This window comes from Macrosteles quadrilineatus, unplaced genomic scaffold, assembly GCF_028750875.1.
Source record: "Macrosteles quadrilineatus isolate MER2022 unplaced genomic scaffold, UCM_ALF_1.0 Scaffold_3__2_contigs__length_128488019, whole genome shotgun sequence".
NCBI lineage: Eukaryota > Metazoa > Arthropoda > Insecta > Hemiptera > Cicadellidae > Macrosteles > Macrosteles quadrilineatus.
The window spans coordinates 127,652,152-127,672,290 of NW_026542596.1; the positions used below are offsets into that span (position 1 = coordinate 127,652,152).

At 34.4% G+C, this 20,139-nt stretch overlaps 1 protein-coding gene across 1 annotated transcript; it reads left to right on the plus strand.

Moving 5' to 3' along the window:
* The first annotated feature begins 494 nt into the window (after positions 1 to 494).
* Positions 495 to 19,955, plus strand: LOC128989791 (vesicular glutamate transporter 2-like). Its single transcript, XM_054411839.1, has 10 exons — positions 495 to 733; positions 11,721 to 11,893; positions 12,198 to 12,437; positions 14,375 to 14,459; positions 14,698 to 14,918; positions 15,519 to 15,665; positions 16,498 to 16,630; positions 17,427 to 17,582; positions 18,553 to 18,638; positions 19,529 to 19,955. Exons 1-10 carry the CDS (start codon positions 721 to 723, stop codon positions 19,757 to 19,759), a joined length of 1,485 nt encoding a protein of 494 aa, XP_054267814.1. The 5' UTR covers positions 495 to 720; the 3' UTR covers positions 19,760 to 19,955.
* The last annotated feature ends 184 nt before the right edge of the window (positions 19,956 to 20,139 follow it).

Consider the following 20,139-nt stretch of genomic DNA (forward strand, 5'->3'; position numbering starts at 1 on the left):
ATATTCAACTTTTGAAAGTTATACTTTAAACAAATATCATAGTTGAAATCAAATATGAATTCCAATTGAAAATATTTAAATGTTTTTTTTCCATCAAATAAGGTGTAATTATATTTTTCTAACCATTTCATGTTCTTGGAAATATTTTATGTTTCCAAATTAAATTAATTTTGAAGCAACAAACTTTAAATTTATCAAAATATTTTGCAGAAACCAAATAGACACACGAGATCTTTGCTGGTTCCAGGATTGATTATAGAAGTTACAGATTTGTTATTACACCTTTAATTTTCGTATTAGGTTACTGTATTTGCAGTTCAACCGTTGTAGATGAATTATTACCTACTACAGAAACGTACAATACAATTTATTTACTACATTCTCCGCCACGCTTGTATGCGTATTGCGTATTGCGTGTAGTCGCAAGCTGTCCCGGCCGTCATCGATCTTTGGTCGGCGATGTGGCAATGTTGGCAGTACCGGCCGCCGCCGCCGCGCCGCAGTGACTCCGCGTCGCCTGTCTTCAGATGCGTCGCGGTTAGTTTCCCATCGATATGTCTGTATTATTCACGCCACAGACCTGTCAGAGACTATGATTGTTGCACAGCTGTTGAGTTCCAGCTGACATGTGTGGGTGCCGGCGGCTGGGGAAGTCAGTTCGACGCGGGTGTCCGTGGCATAGTGTTGTGCGTCATCTCCGGTCGTGATAACATTATCAACATGGCTGTTTTGGGTGAGTAGAAATTCACTAGTATTGTCTTTCCAGTGTGTCACACACAGTGATATTCGTTAGTAGATTTTTAACTGGTGACAAAAAAAAAAATGAAAAATATCCACACGATGTGTTCCGGTAAAGTAAAACGATCGATTTCAGCAACAATTAATAATTAAATATCTATACTTTATTTGTACGTTTCCCCTCACATCTTATCCATATTCACGCTCACACTCACGCGCATGTCCGTCGACCGTGAGGGTTAACACGGAACGCATTGAACCGTTCAACCCCGCCTGACATTACAGACAAGGTTTTTGAGTTGCTAGATTGAATCGCGTAACCAATACCATTCCCTGCTGTACGTGTCTAGTTTGGTAATGGCTTCCAAACATGCAAATCACTCTCTAATAGAGCTGTGTCAATATTAGTTGACATTCTCAGTACTGTAGCACGTGTTTGTGTAAGCGCTCTAGCGGTTGGCATTTCGCTTACGCTAGCGAATAGCAAAACTATCTTGTATGCCTATAGCGTAATTTGTAAGCTGAATAATATCACCGAATCATTAAGATTCACGTGTAAAAATAATTTATACTGAGAATTGTAGGCTACTTGATTTGGAGTGTATTTTATATCTTAAAATAATAGTTGATGAATATAATTAGAGAAAACTGGATGAATTACATAAGTTATTTTCACCTTATCCAACTAATTCAATAGTTTCCGATGCACTGATTTGTTATACGCTATTTTACATAATATTATAAGTAGCCTAAATCTAATTGTATTTTGCAACATATTAATTACGGTACGTAGTACATTAAATGTTTGTGGTAATCCAATTCGTAATTGGATCCTTGAATGAAAAGAGATAAATATTTTGTAATCATTGTAAACAAACTTTCGGTAAAATTTCCAGCCAAAACTGCCTTGTCATAACTATTGTCTATTTTTTACGTTTTATTTCATAATTTTCCAAATAGTTTGTTCTTAAGTAAAATGCTGATTTGAATAAATAAACAACATGGTACTGTAAAAGGGAAAATATATTTGAGTGGAAACTTCCCCGAGGAATTAATAATCCACGATAACTAAACTAGGACATGTTTTGTCAGTGACAACGTATAATTTATATGTAAATCATATACATTTGATGTCTGCCTGTCCTTCCATTACGTTACTGGACCAATTAAGTTAACATTTTGCACATATTTAGCCACTGTACCGAGAATTGTCTTAAATAAATTGCCTTTGATATTTTTTTGACAAGTCAACGCTTTTTAATAAGACTTTTGGAAGTGTATATTTATTGGTCTCCATGGAAACACACGAAGCAATATTTGATTTGTTTCATCGTCGTATACTATATGTACTTATTTTTATTTAATAATTAAACTCTGATACGTCTAAAAAAATAGAATGATGCTATATTCTAAAGGTAAAACTGCTAGAAATAAAAGTTCAATATTCATAAGACAAAATAAAATTCCAATTAAAATACTTTTAGTTGCAATATTAAAAGAAGCAGGAAAACATAAACATAAATAAAAAATAAAAATATTATGGATGACAGTAATAATTTAGCAATAGGCCCTACACAATTAAATATCAATCATATGATTAAGTAAAGTAATTTATTAAAACACGTCAATGATCATATGTTCTGCAATGTTTTCCACAGCTGTTTTAGGCCCAAATTGTTCTCTTGCGTCATCATCTCTTTGCGAAGAACTTGCAATGCTTTAGGCGCATTAAAACTACATACAATTCACATTCAAAGTACTGTGGCTTTGAAAACAGCTTATGTGAATTGTCATGTGCATTTTTAGCTAAATAGAGTTATGTGATTATGATATTTATTGGTACATTTTAATGTTTGAGGCATTTAAACGTTTTAGTATTGCTATATTTGCTATCATACCACAAAAATGTAAATATTTCCCCAGTAAATAATAGTAGTTGCTTACTGGATCAGAAAACAACAATAACAGTCAGTAGAAGACAGCTCAATATATTACAACCACGTCAATGAATTTTCATGTTTTGATTCCGTGGTTATAACATTAAAAACGGTATGTGGTTAAGAACATTTCAGATCTCTATCATCAAGAATGCTGTTTATCATATGAACTTGATTTGATTTAGTTCAAACGAAAACAAAAAAATTAAGACATTTTTGGAAATTGTAAACACGTATAGTTGGAGCTTGCATGATACCTACGAATAAAGAATTAATCGTAATTCGTAATTTCTTAAATAATGCCATAGTGAAAGGGTAAAAACATAATAAAAGTAAAATGGTACCCCTTTCGCAGCAAACCTGCAGACTAAGCGAATTTCAACTTGTCTGATTACATTTTTACAAAAATATTCCCATAAATAAGACATATTTATTCCGAATTTAAAAACATTAGATTTGACGAGTGCTTAGGTTTGCTGCTACGAGGAAGGTAAAAAGTATTTTTTGGCCAAACGTCAATACTATATGATGAAATAAATAAATTTGCTAAATTTTATCAACATATTTAAGTTTAACGAGTACCTAGGTTTGCTGCTACAAGGAAACTAATAAGTGATTAAAAAATATTAATAGCTTAGTATAAAATAAATAAATTTGCCAAGTTTGATCAAAGTATATCCATAAACAAGCAAACTACAACATTTTACAATATTCTCCATACAAACAACATTGGAATTATAAATTTACAATTTTTGAATTTTCTCCGTTACCAATAACCGTACAAAAATACTTTGGTATACTAAATTATTTGTTTTTTAAGCTCTTTAAAAAGGTATTTAGAGAAATTGGGAAATTTTGTGTTTTTTGGGTCAAAAATGAGAAAAACCCATTTTTACCCCATAAAACCCCCCGTAAAACCCCGTTCCCATGGTCCGATCATGCTGGTTCGCGAACTTGTACGAATAAATGTAAGTTTACATGATTATACCAAATTTCATCAACATCTGAACATTTTTCCTCGAGTTATCGTTCATTGATAGGAACATAAATAAAAACAATAATATAGCCTATATATTAATTTGAACGGACGGTATATTTGGCCTCTGGGGGGGCCTCAAAACGAAAAAGTAAATCGGTCCCGGGTCCAAGACTTACTATGAGACCTACGGTAACAGCTCTTTCCCTAAGGGAAATTCGCTAAAAACAGCATAATGAAAATATGGTAGGTACTGTAATAGAAGAGGAAATGTTAAAACGTCACGTTAATAATGATTACTTAATAAAAGTGAAGGAATAAATGTTATTCATCTCTATCAAAAATCAGAATCGAAGTACTGTATTTTGTTTTACAACAAGTTATAAAACAACTTACAACTTAAACTTACTTTTTAGTAGTTACTAAACAACTTACGTTTTATTGCTATATTGGATTTAGTTGCAAAGTCCACCGGTACCAAACCTTAAATGTGTTTTTGAGAGAGTTTCTAATCTGTTTACAATATACTTTAATTACAAATTACAACTGAATATTCGACGGATATGATTCGAGAAGCAACATAGGTTAATCTTAAAAAACACAAAATTGGCGTGGAATAATTATTTGTTCTAAGAATTTGTATTTCAACTTATATAGAGTAGAGTTGAACAGTTTTTGCGTTAACAGTACTCACTGGGTTACACTCTGCAGCAAAGCCACAATCTTCAATTCACTGTACAATCGACTTTCCATTTCATTATACTTTTCAAAATTGAAATTTGAATTGTAATTTACATATCAGAATAGCCAACAAGGACAATATTTACGTCACTTTCGTCTGGTTTTCTAGTTGTCTAGCTTCGTCTACCTAAATTCATTATTACAATTTAAAGATTTTATTTATCTTGTAGCTTCTCTGGCGATTGTTAAGATAATTGGGTTTTGTTCCTAAATTGTAAATTCACATATTTAAGTTGAATGAATCGATTTGGAAATAAGGAAAAGATTAGAATTGTAGAACCCGTTAGGCCTAATCCTCTTACAGCCTTAGTTCAGTTAATTGTACGGACCGTAAAAACTGAAGTGGTCCCAGGTTTAGGTCTTACCATGAGACCTACGGTAATAGCTTATTCCGATATTCCGTATGGGGAATTCACTAAAAATACTTAACTGCATTCCATACAAGACTGTCGGCACTTTGAAGAGCTCTCAACACTTAATTAATCATTGTACGTTATACGAGATTGATCTTATAAAGTCAGCTGATAAAACATCTGTCGTTGTTCCCTCTATGAGGGGATATAAACATTGACTTTAGATAACGGAGAAAATATTCTATCAGTGTAGACCTGCTGTGTTCAATGTTTTTATTCAAATTGAACAAGTTGTGAGCCATTCTTCTCATGGTTTTCGATAGTGTGACAGATATTCTATGCAAACTGGACATAAAAGTCCATTTAAAATGTTTTCGGTTCAGCAATAGTTTTGTGTATCTAGTGTCCAAAGTGGCACTTTGCTGCACACGAGGTAAATGTTAACGCACGAGCCGCATGCGAGTGTGGAAAGTTTCTCTAGTGCTGCAAATGCACTTAGCACTCGCGATACACATTATATTTATCATACAGTTACTATAAAGTATATAAATAACAAGTCTTTTTTATATATTTTTTCACTATACAACTCGTTTTTAGGTTAGGTTAAATAGAAGCGTTGAACCATAGATAAAACATAGTACTTAAATAGTACATAAATAAAGGTTTACTTATAATGTTTCATTATAAAATTAATTTAAAAATTTTTTATTATAAAATTAAACTACCATAACCTAACCGAACCAACCAAACTCGCTGATAATATAAAAAATAAAAATCGGATTTAGGTTTATTAATTTTAAAAAATAGTTCTAAAAAAATAAAGTTGAAAGTTAAAATCACGTCTCATTACAGTAATGGTGTTCCCTCAAGAGTAGAGTGACGTCACGCCCCCCACTCCTTCGCAGAAAAGGTTCTCTTCAGTTTCTGATGAGGAATCAGAGATGATATTCTCCCAAGGCCTAATGCCTTATTAAAATCATAGATTAAACATACTCTTAAAATTAACCATGAGTCCAAATGCCTTATCTGCCTGATAGTATAGATCCCATGCCCACATCTAGATCGTCAACATTCGTAAATTATTAGCATTTACCAATAAAACCCATTCCTCCTTTCCTCTAGATCATTGACTTTATATCTACAGTAGATATAAAGATGTGTAGATGTGTAGATATAAAGTCAATGCTCTAGATCGACGTTTGTAACAGTTCGTATATTCGCCGCTAGATAGCACTTACATCGTCGTCCGCAACAGTTCGTCCAGTTACCGCTAGATGCCACTAAAACAAGTTCTTTTAATGTAGCGTAATATTATCAGTAATTTAAATTGTATTAAGTACACTAAACAAATTTGACCTCAGCCAAACAAATGATAAAGTTATTTATTTAAACCCAATTAACAATATTCTGGTATAAAACTGCAGTAGTACCATAAATAAGATGTTTTACTTTTTGACACTCGCAGTGATCTTTGTGTAGCTCGCAGATATAATGTCTTAACTTGTCTCTTCAAGCCAGTTCTTTACAAATAACTTCTTTGACATTATTTGAAAAGCCGAGAGTCAAACCTCTGATTAGGAGGTCGACGATTGGCTTATAAACGCTTAAATGTACAATAACGATGGGAGATTTGTAATCGTTTTAAGTTAAATTTTAAAATATTATTCAAACATTCGTTGATGCTATTCTTTATGTTATTTTTAATTTTAAAATTGACATACTGTAATCAGTGTAATCGATATTCATAATTATAAATGTTACTTGAAGAATTCCCACTGGTATCGCATCAGCGACGTGGTCGTCAGCAGCGATAGTGCGGTCAGTCAGTTTCCAGCTAACAATGTATGGTTATAGCATGCTAACGAGTTACCGTGATCAGTTCGGATCGTAGCATGTAACGTTTAACACGAATTAAGGCTACCGCACCACACGTAAGATTGTATTTAAGTGCCACTGTGGATTCTCAATTTGGGTTGCGACAAACAAAATGTGCTGGACGTAGTGCAATCGTGCAGTTGACCGTTGACCCGTGACTCTCACAAGATAGTATTCCATTGATAACTGTGTCACTCGGCGCGAGGGAAACATTTATATCACAATGTATGTCAATGGCGAATGACTTAGCACTAAATTACTGTCGTTGGTAAATTGTATCAAAACATTAGTGAAACATCAGGACAGAGACAGGACTTCGTGGCAGTGTACATACTACAGTATATATAAAATATTAGAAAAATATTTTAGACATATATAATTTAATTGTTTTTCCCTACAGTTACCTGGCAAAGTGGGTTTCCTTGCTCTGGTTATAGGACGCAAAGTGTCTAATTAAAGTATTATTTGCTGCATTTACGTACTTTTGCCGCACTAATTTTGTTGTTTTTATTAGTCCAATTCCTTTGATTTAAGCCATCTCCTATGATTCTACTACTTATTATACGCTTAACTATTTTACTTAAAAATACACAGGTTTGCAAATTGAACAGTAAACCAATTGATTTCAACTACCTAATACGTAACTAAAAAGTCTGAATTATTATGGATAAAGTTATCGCTTGTTTAGTGCAGAGTACATTGCAGAATTGACTGGCAAATGAGTAATCCAAATGTAATATTGCTTACTGGCTTATAATGATAAATCACGATCAGCTGTATTGAAGTAAACAAAAATCAGCAGAAAAATGGCTTCTAATGCTATTCTTATTGAGAACATTTTACGTTATATTATATCTAAGTGTGTGTTAAAATTTTGGGTATTTCACTATTTTTCCTTTCGTCACGGGATCGACAACTTTAATTTGAGACCTCTCCTAGTTGTCCACAATTTTGACACAAAGAATCGGCTCTCGTAATTAATATACAGTATAGATACGCTTGAAAATAAGTTGGTGACACAGATACTTCGACTACGATCAGCTGGTGCAGCGTTTCCCATTTCGTTCAACCATAGACAATCGACAATACTTTCACTTTGGGTGCTATTATCAGTACAAGAAACCCCGCTTTGTCAGTTAACTGTAGGAAAATTAAGTTTCTTCATTGATTATGTACAAAGCTGTGCATCCAATTCCAATCTTTTGTATCCACTTTTAGAACAAAAATGAACGTACAGTGTTCAATGAGTTGCGGCAGAGTGTGCTGACATGAATTAATGATTTCTGCCGAATAAGCCAATTCTTTGCCTAGCCAAACGGAAATGACAACTTCTTTCACCATAGAACCGTTGTTATCATAAAAACTATCATATGTGTGTATTTTACGATTTTTACGACCTTAGATTCTAAAATGGAGCAACAAATCTCTCTGAAACTAGCCAAAGAAAAAATATGTAACCTCTACAATAGTCAAAGATTCGTATCACAGTTTACTCCTGTATTCCACATGCAAACCCCGTACCGCCGTAACGCATGATTTCCACTTATCTCGGTGATGTTCATGTTACCATGATGTTACATAACTCAACATCTGTGGATGACTCATTGACTGTAGTTCAATTGATATGAATCCTTGAGATGAAACGATCCGTCTCGACGTCAGCTGTTTCTCAGCCACGCCTTCTGTTGACAGTAGCAGTTGGCAGTCCTGTCAATTACTGTCAAGATCAGATGATTCCTAAAATGATCCCGATGTATGGACTTGCCTAAATGTTTCCGTTCGTAGAGAGTATTAAAAGAAACCAAAAAAATAATAATTGGTGAGACACAAGGTGTCATCTTTTTCGCTATATTTTTTTTTTAATCTTCTAGTTAACTTTTGATGTTTATTTGATTTCTATGGGCCTTCTTGAATCTGTAATATGTGTTTTGGTTGGTAGAGTATAAAAGAAGAAAGATAATATTAATTGGAATACCGTACTGCAAGGTATGTTTTCCTTTCCCCTTCTGGAAAATTAAAAAGTACACATATTGCATTTTCTTATTTTACCCTTTACTCAGACTTTACTCATTAATGTACATTCTTAATTAATTTTGTTCAATAACAATTTCCAAAATGTCTTCACCTTAGAAGTAATCTACCCTCCTACCACCATCCCTTCCTTTGTACCATTCTCTGAAATTCGCAAGCGTTTCAACATACCTTGCGTTTTATCTTAGAACCATTGACTTTGCACGATTAGATTATATCCATAAAGGTGTTGATGCAATGACAAGTGGTATGATAAGTTTGCGTACCCTTGAATTAGGTCACTAAATATAGAAGACTATCTCAATATTTAAGTTACTGTAACAACTAAATCAGTGTCAAATGAAACACTAAGAAGGTGCAAAAACATCTTCGGTTTCAAACTTATTCAATTAAGGTTGGGATTTATGCAAGCGTATACTTAATTTTTACTTCGAATGAAAACTTAAGGTCTCAAAAACTATTAGACTGTACTTTCTGCCGAAGTGTATTTGTTTTTTGTGTAACTAGTGTGCGAAGTGGTACTTTGCTGCACATGAGAGAAATGTTTACGAAAACGAGTGTGGACAATTTGTCGAGTGCAGCAAAGGTGATTTGCACTCGTGTTGCAAATATTTTTTTCCTACAATTATTATACGGGAAAGCATAGAAATAGTTAGTCTTTAAAACACTAAACAACACGTTTTAGGTTAGCCTGGTTTGGTTAAATCCAAGCGTTGAACAAAATTTGAAATACTGCAACAGCTGGTCGTAGTCATAGTATCAGGGTTACAAACTTATTTTCAAGCGTAGGCCTACACGTATTACGTGCCTAATAAAAGCATGTTTTTTTGTCGTTTGATGGAATACTGGAGTGCGGCACAATAAAAGAGTGCGGAAAAAGTAAGTAAATGCTGCAATTAGCAACTTTCTGTACTTTAAATGCAAGGAAGCCCACTTAGTCAGGTGAATGTAGAAAAAAACAATATCTTAAAAAAATCGTGCCATATAGAAATAGGTTTTAGTTTCACTAATTGATCCGTCCACACTAAGCTGAATAATAAACAGGTTGAATATAGACAGATAACAGTCTTTGTCTGGCTTACTCATTTCCAATTCTAGTTTAGGTATTTTTAGAGACAAAATCGGAAATAGAAGGACATGATGCGTTGACCTCGCCCCTAACTGTGGCAAGGCTCCAAAAGTGACTCGACCAATATCACTTTTGTTTGTATTTGGCTCTCCTTGAGGAAAATTAATTCTGAACGTTTCCTGGACTTGGCAAAATTTAATTTAGTAAACTCAATGCTCGCTTTGGCTGGTGCATACGAGATATGTATGATTATTACAAAACGTCCACGTTATTATTATCATTATTATTACCAGTCAAGATGGTGACGTAACTTAGATGTGTTTTACCATTGACTATATACCATAACGTTTTACCCAATGAGAAGTAAAGAATGGAGTGAGAAGCCTTCTATATCTGTATTACTGCGGATCTTAATTAACAATATAATAATTTAGTTGGCCTAATATAAAATGTCTGTTGTGAACCTTAGTTGCCAAATTGTGATGAAACTGTAGTCTGTAGATGTTCTAAACACCGTGAATTAGTAGCTCAATTATATGATTTAATGCTTAGAAGTTCTGTAGCATAGGACACTGAAATAAAATCAGGTTCTGTGATAACATGTAAACACTAACACTAAAAAAACATGGACCACATGAAGAAGCTAGCTCAGAGAAAACCATTATTGGAATGATTTTAAATTACGATTTTTGAAGCTGTAATAGCTATTTACATTACAAGTGTAGTAAGAGCGTTTTTACATCACGCAGGTGAATGTTGTGCATCGAGCGTAAGCGAGTTGCATAATTCTCATAAGTGATGTAAACACGCTCTTGCGTAACGTGTAACGTACAAGATTTTACCTGACCCGACAATATACATGGGGCTACGTACAATATGATTAATTATCCATTTCACTCATCTTCTAACAGTAACATTCTTTTACAAACAAAAGCTAGGTTAGGAAAATACTTTAAAGCATAACAATAACATTCAAGCGCACAGCTGATTTCTAGCGTTGAACGTCGTTGGCTCCATAGCGGTATATTTTTTAAGTTAAGCCCTCAATGTTATTTAAATGGGTTTTATTACCTCACCGAGTGAGTTTTTTTCAACTTTACATCACTCGAGAAGTAAGGAAGTTGTATACATCACGCTTGGGATAGGGAAGTTTAACGGCGGGTTAGGTCAATACATTTTCCTACTGCAATAGAATAACGTTACGTTATTGGTTAAATATTTCCGTAATCTTGACTCATGTAAAACAAACAATAATTCACTAAGAAATTTATAGACTACAATTTTGCATGGCTGATAAAAAATATATTAAAACATTGAAATATTATTTTGACGGACTTTGAAATACGCTGGTTGACTCACCGTCATTTCAATATCTAATCATATGACATTCCTGCTTATCATCAACCCAACCCAGCTGATCGTTAAGGTCAAAATGTGTTTGTAAATATTAATTCATTTAATTTCATAAAACCATATTACACAATATCCAAAACTATGAATTTTCTCAGAAACATTAAACCTAACATCCTTAAGTATATGGTGATTAACCGGCTACAAGAATTGCTTGTGTAATACAGAAATGTCTAAGGAATTTGAAGGTAGAATCTGGCAGAAGGATGTACGGTAATCAAAGTTGCCTAGTTTGTCTGTTATCCTGACGTAAACAGAGCCTAGACATGCGACCAGTAAATCGCTTTACCAACACACAAAACCTACATTATGTGTTTTGTGGTAGATCGATTGAGAATCAAAGACACCTTTGTTTTTGCATATTTTTACAAAACGCCGTTTACACTATGGATGTAGGAAAAAATGTACGGTATAATAAACTATCTTGCTACAAAAATTTTAGTGTATGTTTTCAAAAAGTACAGATTAGCATTGTCTACGGTTAATTGTCTGAACTTAGTAAAAAAATTAAAAATATAACAAGTTGTATTGGTTTTGCAAAAATGAAATTAGTGCCTGTGTCTATTAATTTTGTGATACTATTGTTGCAGCGCGGACAGTATTATGGTACATAGTGTTTGCGGGGTTCGCCGTCAACTACATGGTGAGAATCAACATCAACATCGCTATGGTGTCGATGGTCAGCTGGATGTACCTCAAGAATCAGACAAAGACATCACAATGTATCGACCCCGACATCAACGGAACATCAGTCTTCAAACTGGTGTGTACCTCAAATAAAGATAGAGATTCAAGAGATTTATCATACCATTCAGTAATATTACAAAGCACTGACCCCACATCAACGGAACATCAGAGTTCAAACAGTTGAGTAGCTTAAGAAGCAGACAAAGATATTACAAAACCTTCATTAAAAGTCAGTCTTGATAACAAGTTTGATTTTTTGACCCCACAAGAGACTTGTTGTAGCTGAGATATTGTACTGTACATACATTCATGTAAAAATGCCTTTATCAGGTTTTCAGATTGTCAAACGAATATCAAATTAAAAACAGAAATGTTTTCAGGAAGAAGACCGAGGGTTCCCGTGGGATGAAACCATCCAGAATAAGATCCTGGGGGCTTTCTTCTGGTTCCATTGGGTCACCCAGATTCCCGGAGGAGTGCTCGCTCGGAAGTACGGAACCAAAGCCATCTTCGGCCTTAGTAACTTCAGCTGCTGCCTCCTCAACTTGCTGATCCCCGCTTGTGCCTATTGGGACTACAAACTTCTTGTAGCCAACCGAGTGATCCAAGGCCTCATTGTGGTACGTGGCTTAGGTCACTGAATAAATACTGTGGAGGAATAATTAAATAGCGCTGTACATTGACACGCTGTAGGCCTATTGGTGGAACTAAATTTAAGAGTGCTCCAATGTCAAGATCCCAACATGTGCCAATCAACCTCTTTCTTGTAATCCCTAATTCATTTAAAATTTTGGAAAGGGAAATCATAACACAGTTCTTATTTACTCCCAAACCATTTACATTTAAGATGAAAATTTGTCGTCAGCATCCACTAACAGCCTCTGCCTCGACATCTTTAATCCATTTTGTCTTCTTTTCTGTCCCTCATAATACATAAAGGTTTTTTTCTCAAGTCTGAAAGTTTAGATAAAAAAATCTGACTGCTTATTGTTACCTATTAAAAACTGTTTTGGATAAGTTTACGGTATATTTTAACGTTCGGTAAGTCATCCCTTATGAAAAAGTTTATATATGGCCATATAAAATTTTTTTTATCTGGTTATATTTGGTTTTGGACCAAATATAACCAGATATGATCATATATGGAATCCCCCATATATGGAAATTTTTTAATAAAAAATATATAAATAAATAAAAAAATTACAATTAAACATATTTTCACATTAAATCTTATAAACTATGCATTAAAACCATAATAAAAATTTTTAATTTGAAAATTTCAAAACAAAATTTTCAAATAGCCAACTGGGATTCGAACCCGGGACTCCAGCGTGGGAGAATACCCCTTTGACCACTACACCACAACCGCTTCATATCAGATGTCTTTACAAAACCCATTACAAATAAGAGAAGCTGTATTTGGTCTCGTAAAACAAGATTTTCTTAGACATTTTATGTCATTTGAAGAATTTTATTATTAATATAGCCTAACTACGTGACATAGATATTTGCAGCTGTTTGATAGCAAAGGTACAATAAATTAATTATTAATATAATATTCTCTTTATTTAGGCCTACTACACTTACAATTTTAAAATTATACGTCAGTTTTAAGATTTTGTTGCGTTATAATAAAATTGTACAATAGATGTATGTACAGGATTTTGTCATCTGGGTTCAAATCTGGATACTTTATTACTTTACTACTAAATTACTTTAAATGAGAAATGCCTATATTATCTGCCCCCCACTGTACCACATTTCAACTCAATCAGTTCAGTATAGTTTGTGCTTCCGAGAGCAACAAGAAAATACACAAACTCACAAACTTTAAGATTTATAGTATTATATATATTATAAGAAGTGTTTGGGAGTCCAGTTACAAAATCCAAATGTGGCAACTATTCCTTATAATAATTCCAGTTATTGTCAAAAACTCATTTATACATGAGCATAAATGGAATATTATTATTCCGTATATGAGTTATTTAATTCCATACCTGGGAGTCATATATGGCCATATAAAGACCATGATTCCATATATGGAGGATATTTATGGCCATATATGGGCAATAATTTCATATATAGAAAACATGTATGGCCATATATGGACAATCATTTCATATATAGAAAACATGTATGGCCATATATGGCCAATAATTCCATATATAGACTACATATATGACCATATATGGACACCACCATATATGGATACAACCACATCTGGCCATATCTGCTTCCATATATGTCCATAAAAAACCATATATGGCTTTATGAAACCATATATGGAATTTTGATATGGCCATATATGGCCAGAAATTACTTTTTTATAGGGGATTATCCACTAAGTCATTGTGATTGTGATAGGAGATGGTACCACTGTTCTTAATAATTTATATGGGTCTCTAGAATTAAATGGTCAAAGTGCCTGATTCAAATACCAGAAGGCCTATATTCTCTTATTATGTCTTTACGAATGTGATTTTTTTACTGAATCACATTACAGGTTTTCTTTATCTAAATTTAATGTGTAATTTTACTGTACATATGTTCCTAGGGGATGGCTTGGCCGTCAATGCACCACCTCACTGCCCAATGGATTCCTCCCAATGAGAGAAGCAAATTTGTGTCTGCTTATCTCGGTAAATATACTATCAGTATCTGTTCATCACTATTTAAAAAAAACATTTTTCTCCATTAAAGTACCAATCTGACAACAATTAATTTGGGTTGATCTAAATTTAGGTGTAATCTAACGTAACCTACATTTAGGTGCATATGGAGCTATATCATCGCAAAGTGTTGACGATGTCTACTATATCTTAGTAATATATTTAATATGTCAAACAAATTTACGAACTAATGATTCTTGATTTTCAGGCAGCTCGGTAGGTGTGGCCATCACTTACCCTCTCTGTGGGTTTATCCTGAACCACCTGACCTGGGACTATGTGTTCTACGTGACCGGAGTGCTGGGTACCGTGTGGTTCATCATGTGGTGGTTGCTCGTGTATGACTCACCCTCGCAACATCCGTGGATCACAAGTGAAGAGCTCAAGTACATCCAGGAAAGCCTGGGTCAGACCTTAGCCAAGAAGAAGGTACCTATGCATTGTGATTTTTGTACTATTATTTTGAATTTGTAACCGTGGATAAAAGATACATGACAAAAGTGGCAGAGGATGACTACAGTTGGTTCATTACAGTTCGTTGCTTGCAAGACGAAGGGGTGAAAGTACATGTAAAGCCTATATACTACACTCCTTTGTCTTGCAAGCAATGAGTGTTAGTGTTGTACAATGTACAACCCTTAAGACCAGTAACATGTTATTTTAAGATTACCGGTACGTGTTATCTTACAGTAAATTACGCAACAATTGCGTAAAGATAGTGTTAACGAAATGAGTAGAAAATGTAAGTTACGAGCCTTAGCAAGTGCCGTTCGAGCTCTTCCTTGCTCGATACTAGTACATTTCCATCCCAACATACCCGAGCGCACGGATGTCCCATAAGCTTGGCATAGTGTAATAGGTGCTTTGAAAATTACTGTCCACAACAAAAACAAATCGCTAGCACAGCATTTCAGTGATTTGACAAGATTTTATCTTAAAAATTGATAGTGTTTTTTATTCATCATCGCGTTTATCCAACTATAATTTTGTGCCACTGGAATTCTAACCAACAATCTTTGCTTGTTTCAGACCCGGATACCCTGGGGGTCGATTGCCACCTCCGTGCCAGTCTACATGGTGATTGTAGCCCAGTGGGGCGGAGGCTGGGGTCTCTTCACTCTCATGACCCAAGCCCCGACATACTTCAGCGTCATTTTGGGGCTCGATATAAAAATGGTACAGTAGCAAGCTAGACTTAATTACTCACTGTCACTTCACTGCATTTTGGCGGCGAACTATTACATTCCAAGATTTATTTAGATTTTAGGATTTCTTAATGGGTAGTTCCTAAAATGAAAGGTTTTATATTGTATTGAATGTTTTGCGTTGTTGTTTATACGCATATATCAAGTAAGGTCTGATAAGGTAAAGCAGATTAAACCCCCAAATATTGGTGAACATGCTAAGGATGAACACGTCCCTCTTGCACCAGAGGTAACGAACCAAAATTACACAATTTTTTTTCATTGTTTCTTTATGTTTTTGTAAATAAAAATTAGTTAGATTTTTTGGAAAGTAAGTATAGTATTTATAACATTTGCATGCAGGAAAAATTATTGTTTTATTAGTCAATAGTCATAGGTTCTGTAGAGAAATGGTTTTAGGAAAATGGTATAAATATTGTTACTTCAATTAATTATTGATCAACTTTGAGCTAGAAATACAACTGGAGTAGCACTGACACAGCAACTCTGCTAAAAAATCGAGACACTGTAAAATGTTGTGATGTCCAAAACCAACTAGGACTCAGGTGGTGTGTGAGGGTTAACCAACTAGGAGATCAGATCATTGGCTCATACATAGCTATATATGTATATGTACAATCCCACAATCCCCTGGTTCAAATGTACCAAAAGTATATCGTAATGAGCCCCCATATACAAACTGGCCAACATTTCCCAATTTTCTCATTCAGTGCTCTCTCCAGTCGTATCTCTAGCTCAGTGATTCAGACCCATACCATATTTGTAATTTTCAGAGAATTACATTGACAAATTTTGTATTACAGGCAGGTATTTGGTCAGGCATACCGCATCTGTGTCGGTGGCTATTTGCTCTTGGATTCGGCATCTTTGCGGATCATCTTCTCAAGAAACAAGCCCTGAGCAGAACAAATGTACGCAAACTGGCTGTATTTTTTAGTAAGTTGTTTTTACGAGGTTTGGTTATAGTTTATAGAGCAGCACCTATTTAAATGGAGTACTGGTATGCACCATGTATTCCGATAAAAACTTAAAACAAATATTTTACAGTTACTGTGTGAAAGTAATTAACACATTGAGTGCAAATAATTATGAGTATTGCAATCCTAAAATTAAAAAAAAAATATATATATATAATGTGATTACTCACTCAAAAATGATGTCAAGGGTATCCAAAGTTATCAATCTAGATGTCTCAGTGTCGATTTTGTTTGAAAATGGTGACGTCAATTCTGGGGCAGAATTCTCGTCCGTACTGATGCCGGTCCTTGTCCAGCCCCTAACTATTTTTCAGTCCCACAGTAAAATAGTTTTTATATTCAATAGTTCAAGAATCAAGAAGTTGTTTATTCACCATTAATAGTAATACATGATTACAATAGGCTTCAAGCTACTAGTTCTTATAAAATCAATATTTGTATAAAAAATATACCGGTATTTACATTTACGGTGACAGTGCAATATTATAACTTTTGTATACCATAAAGTGTAAATTTTTGGTGTTTCATCAATGTGAACCCTTTCAAATTAAATTCTTGCTATCCCAAAAACCTTTAAGTAGGTTTGACATTCCACAAAGTAGGATGATATGTAGGCCTATACTTGCAGTATCCAAAGTTAATATAAAATATGAAATAAGTGTCTGTATCTCCTGATACTAAATGATTCCCAATTCCCAACAACTCCTACCCTCTTTGTTGTTCTGATGATGTTAATACTGATTCTGTTGTTTTAGGCAACATTCTGCAAGGGTTGTTGGTGATCGGATTGGCTTACTCTGGCTGCAACTCCCAACTTGCCATTTTGTTCTTGATCCTAGCCACAGGAGTGCATGGGGCCGTCACGTCCGGGCCGTTGTCCAATGTAGTCGACATCAGTCCTAACTTTGCCAGTAAGTGAGCTGTTTATCAAAAAGTAAAAAAGATTACTGAGCTGTTCCCAAAATACTCCATTTTGGGCACCCGGGTAAATTGTCATACCGACCAAAAAGTAGTTTTTAGTTTCTTGCTAAGTACTGTGTTTAGTTTTTGTGGTAAAATCCATAAAAACGTGAATAGGAGATGTTGATGTATATTTTTATACGGGGTCTCTCAGGGCGATGAAAAATTTAAATGGCTGCCACTCTATAATAAGTTTAGATAGAGGCCTCTTTTTTTCACCGATATTATTTTAAACTAATGGCCTTTAAAATTATGTGTCACTTGATGGGGCTTTATATTTAAAATTTTTGAGCAGCCCCCAAAATAACTCATTTTGGGTTTTCAGACGAAATTGGGATACCAAAAAAAGCACACTTTTATGCTAAATAGACATGTGCAGAGTTTGATTTTCCTGGTGTAACCCATTAAAAAGTTTAATAGGGCGTCTCCAGACTTTATTAACCCTGCATGTGCGTCTTTCATTATATTTCTATTATGTACGGAAGTGAATTTCAGAAGAATAATTTTTTACGTGATGGTTTCTAAATACACCAATAAAATAAATAACATTTTACGGTTATATTCTCCTTTGGAAAATTATGAAATCGTTCTGTTTCCTGAAGCATAGTGTAGCTTATGGTACTTTTATGTTACCCCTACCAACTAATTTTACTGTGTGTTTTTTTTTTGCCGTGTAGGTTAATAGTTGCATTTCTAAATTATCAGCTTATTATCAGTTATATAAACACCTTTGTATGATATGAGACTAGTTAGACTAACTAAATGTGTAAAATAAAATAAGCTGGATGCAACGGTAATGGAAATGTAATTAAGCATTTTAATTGAAAAAGGTGGTATTTTATAATAGCTTATAGAAATTTTGCTTAAATGCATTCTGCATTCATAATAATTATACGTTTTAATCACTTTTTTACTTGTCAGGTGTACTCCAAGGTGTCGTAGGGTTGGTGACCAACACACCCGGGTTTGTGTCTGCGTACCTCGTCGGAGAGTTGACATTCAACAATGTGAGTAGTCTACAATGAGCACCAGTTAACGCTTTTAATGCTAGAATTTTTTTTAGAAAAATGCTGGAGTTATTTTTTTCCGAAAAGTGCTAAGCTTGCCACAGGGGCAAAGTCGTGTGTGAGAAAAAGTCGGTAAAAATAAAATTTGTAACTCAAAAGTGCTAAGGAATGATATATCAGGCCTCAATTGTATGAGGAATCAAAAGGAACCATCACTGTTTCGAAACAACAACCGAGTCAACCGAAATGCCCATTTAAACTCACACGATCGAAAGTCGCTTAGCACTTTTCGGATGAAACACGAACCACGATATATCATTATATAGCACTTTTTGGGAAAAAGACCTAATGATAAATCTTTGCATAGCACTGAAAGGGTTAATACATGTTGTATGTACACTAATTAGCTTTATACATACAAACTGGGATAGTGCCATTACACTAATATTTGTTGGTGAGCAATTCCAGTAAAACACTGGTATAACGATACAGTAATCTGGTTTAAAATCACCATGTGTGTCAAAGATTTGTAGACCTACAGAGTGTAGCAAAATAAATTAACCCTAATATTGGGTTAACCTATACAAGTTACGATAATTTTAGGAGGCTACAAGCCTAGTAAGGAACAGTCCCTAGCAGTCAGTATCTTCCATGTTAACAAAATTTACTAAGAAACTTGCTGTAATTTTTTTTATGTTGAATACCTAGCTGTCTTAGTAACAAAGCTCTCGTCTCATCACTCAGAGTGATGACTCAAAATTATCACAAATAACTGGGCACCCTATAGTGTGGTGTTGTAGTAAATGTATATACCTAACTTACATCCACATTAAAAGCTGCTGCAGCATTCAACTTATTATATTTAAATAATTTATAACTTATGATTTCAGCAAACATTAGAAAGATGGAAGCTCGTGTTCCTGATCACGTCAGGAATGCTCATCTCCTCAGGAATCGTCTACGTTCTGTTCGCTTCGTCGGAGCTCCAACCATGGAACAGCGAGGCGTCTGAAGCAGAGGAAAAAGAAGCACTATCTCAAAGAGAGAGGATTTCCATTGTTAAAATAAATTCTGACCATTCCAGTAACGAAAACTCAGGAAGGAACGGGACTAAGAGATAAGATAGTAATTATTTATCCCAGTTCACTTGCACCCTTCGTGGGGGACTATTGTTATTGTATAGCTCTTCAATGTTTATCACCACAAACAGTATTATGTTTTAAAATCAAAATGTATACTTAAATAGGTTAAGAAGACGTTTTGTTATTTAGATATGTATCTAGAGTTTTAAGGAGGTTATTCCACTTTTTATGTATAAAACACATTCTATGTTTCCTACTTTCTTGTTGTTATTCAATCCTAACTAATTTTTTAGAAGATAGTCCATGCTTAAGCACTCGAGTATTATGCTTGTGTTGAGATGGAGGTGGTGCCGTTAAAGAAGCAAAAATACTAAGTTTTAATCTTAAAACTAATCTCTAAAGTGTCAAAATAGTAAGAT

Coding starts and splice junctions, on each gene's coding strand:
- LOC128989791 (XM_054411839.1), top strand. Junction 14,460..14,697: donor ATTTGTGTCTGCTTATCTCG/GTAAATATACTA, acceptor CTTGATTTTCAG/GCAGCTCGGTAGGTGTGGCC. Junction 18,639..19,528: donor GAGAGTTGACATTCAACAAT/GTGAGTAGTCTA, acceptor TTATGATTTCAG/CAAACATTAGAAAGATGGAA.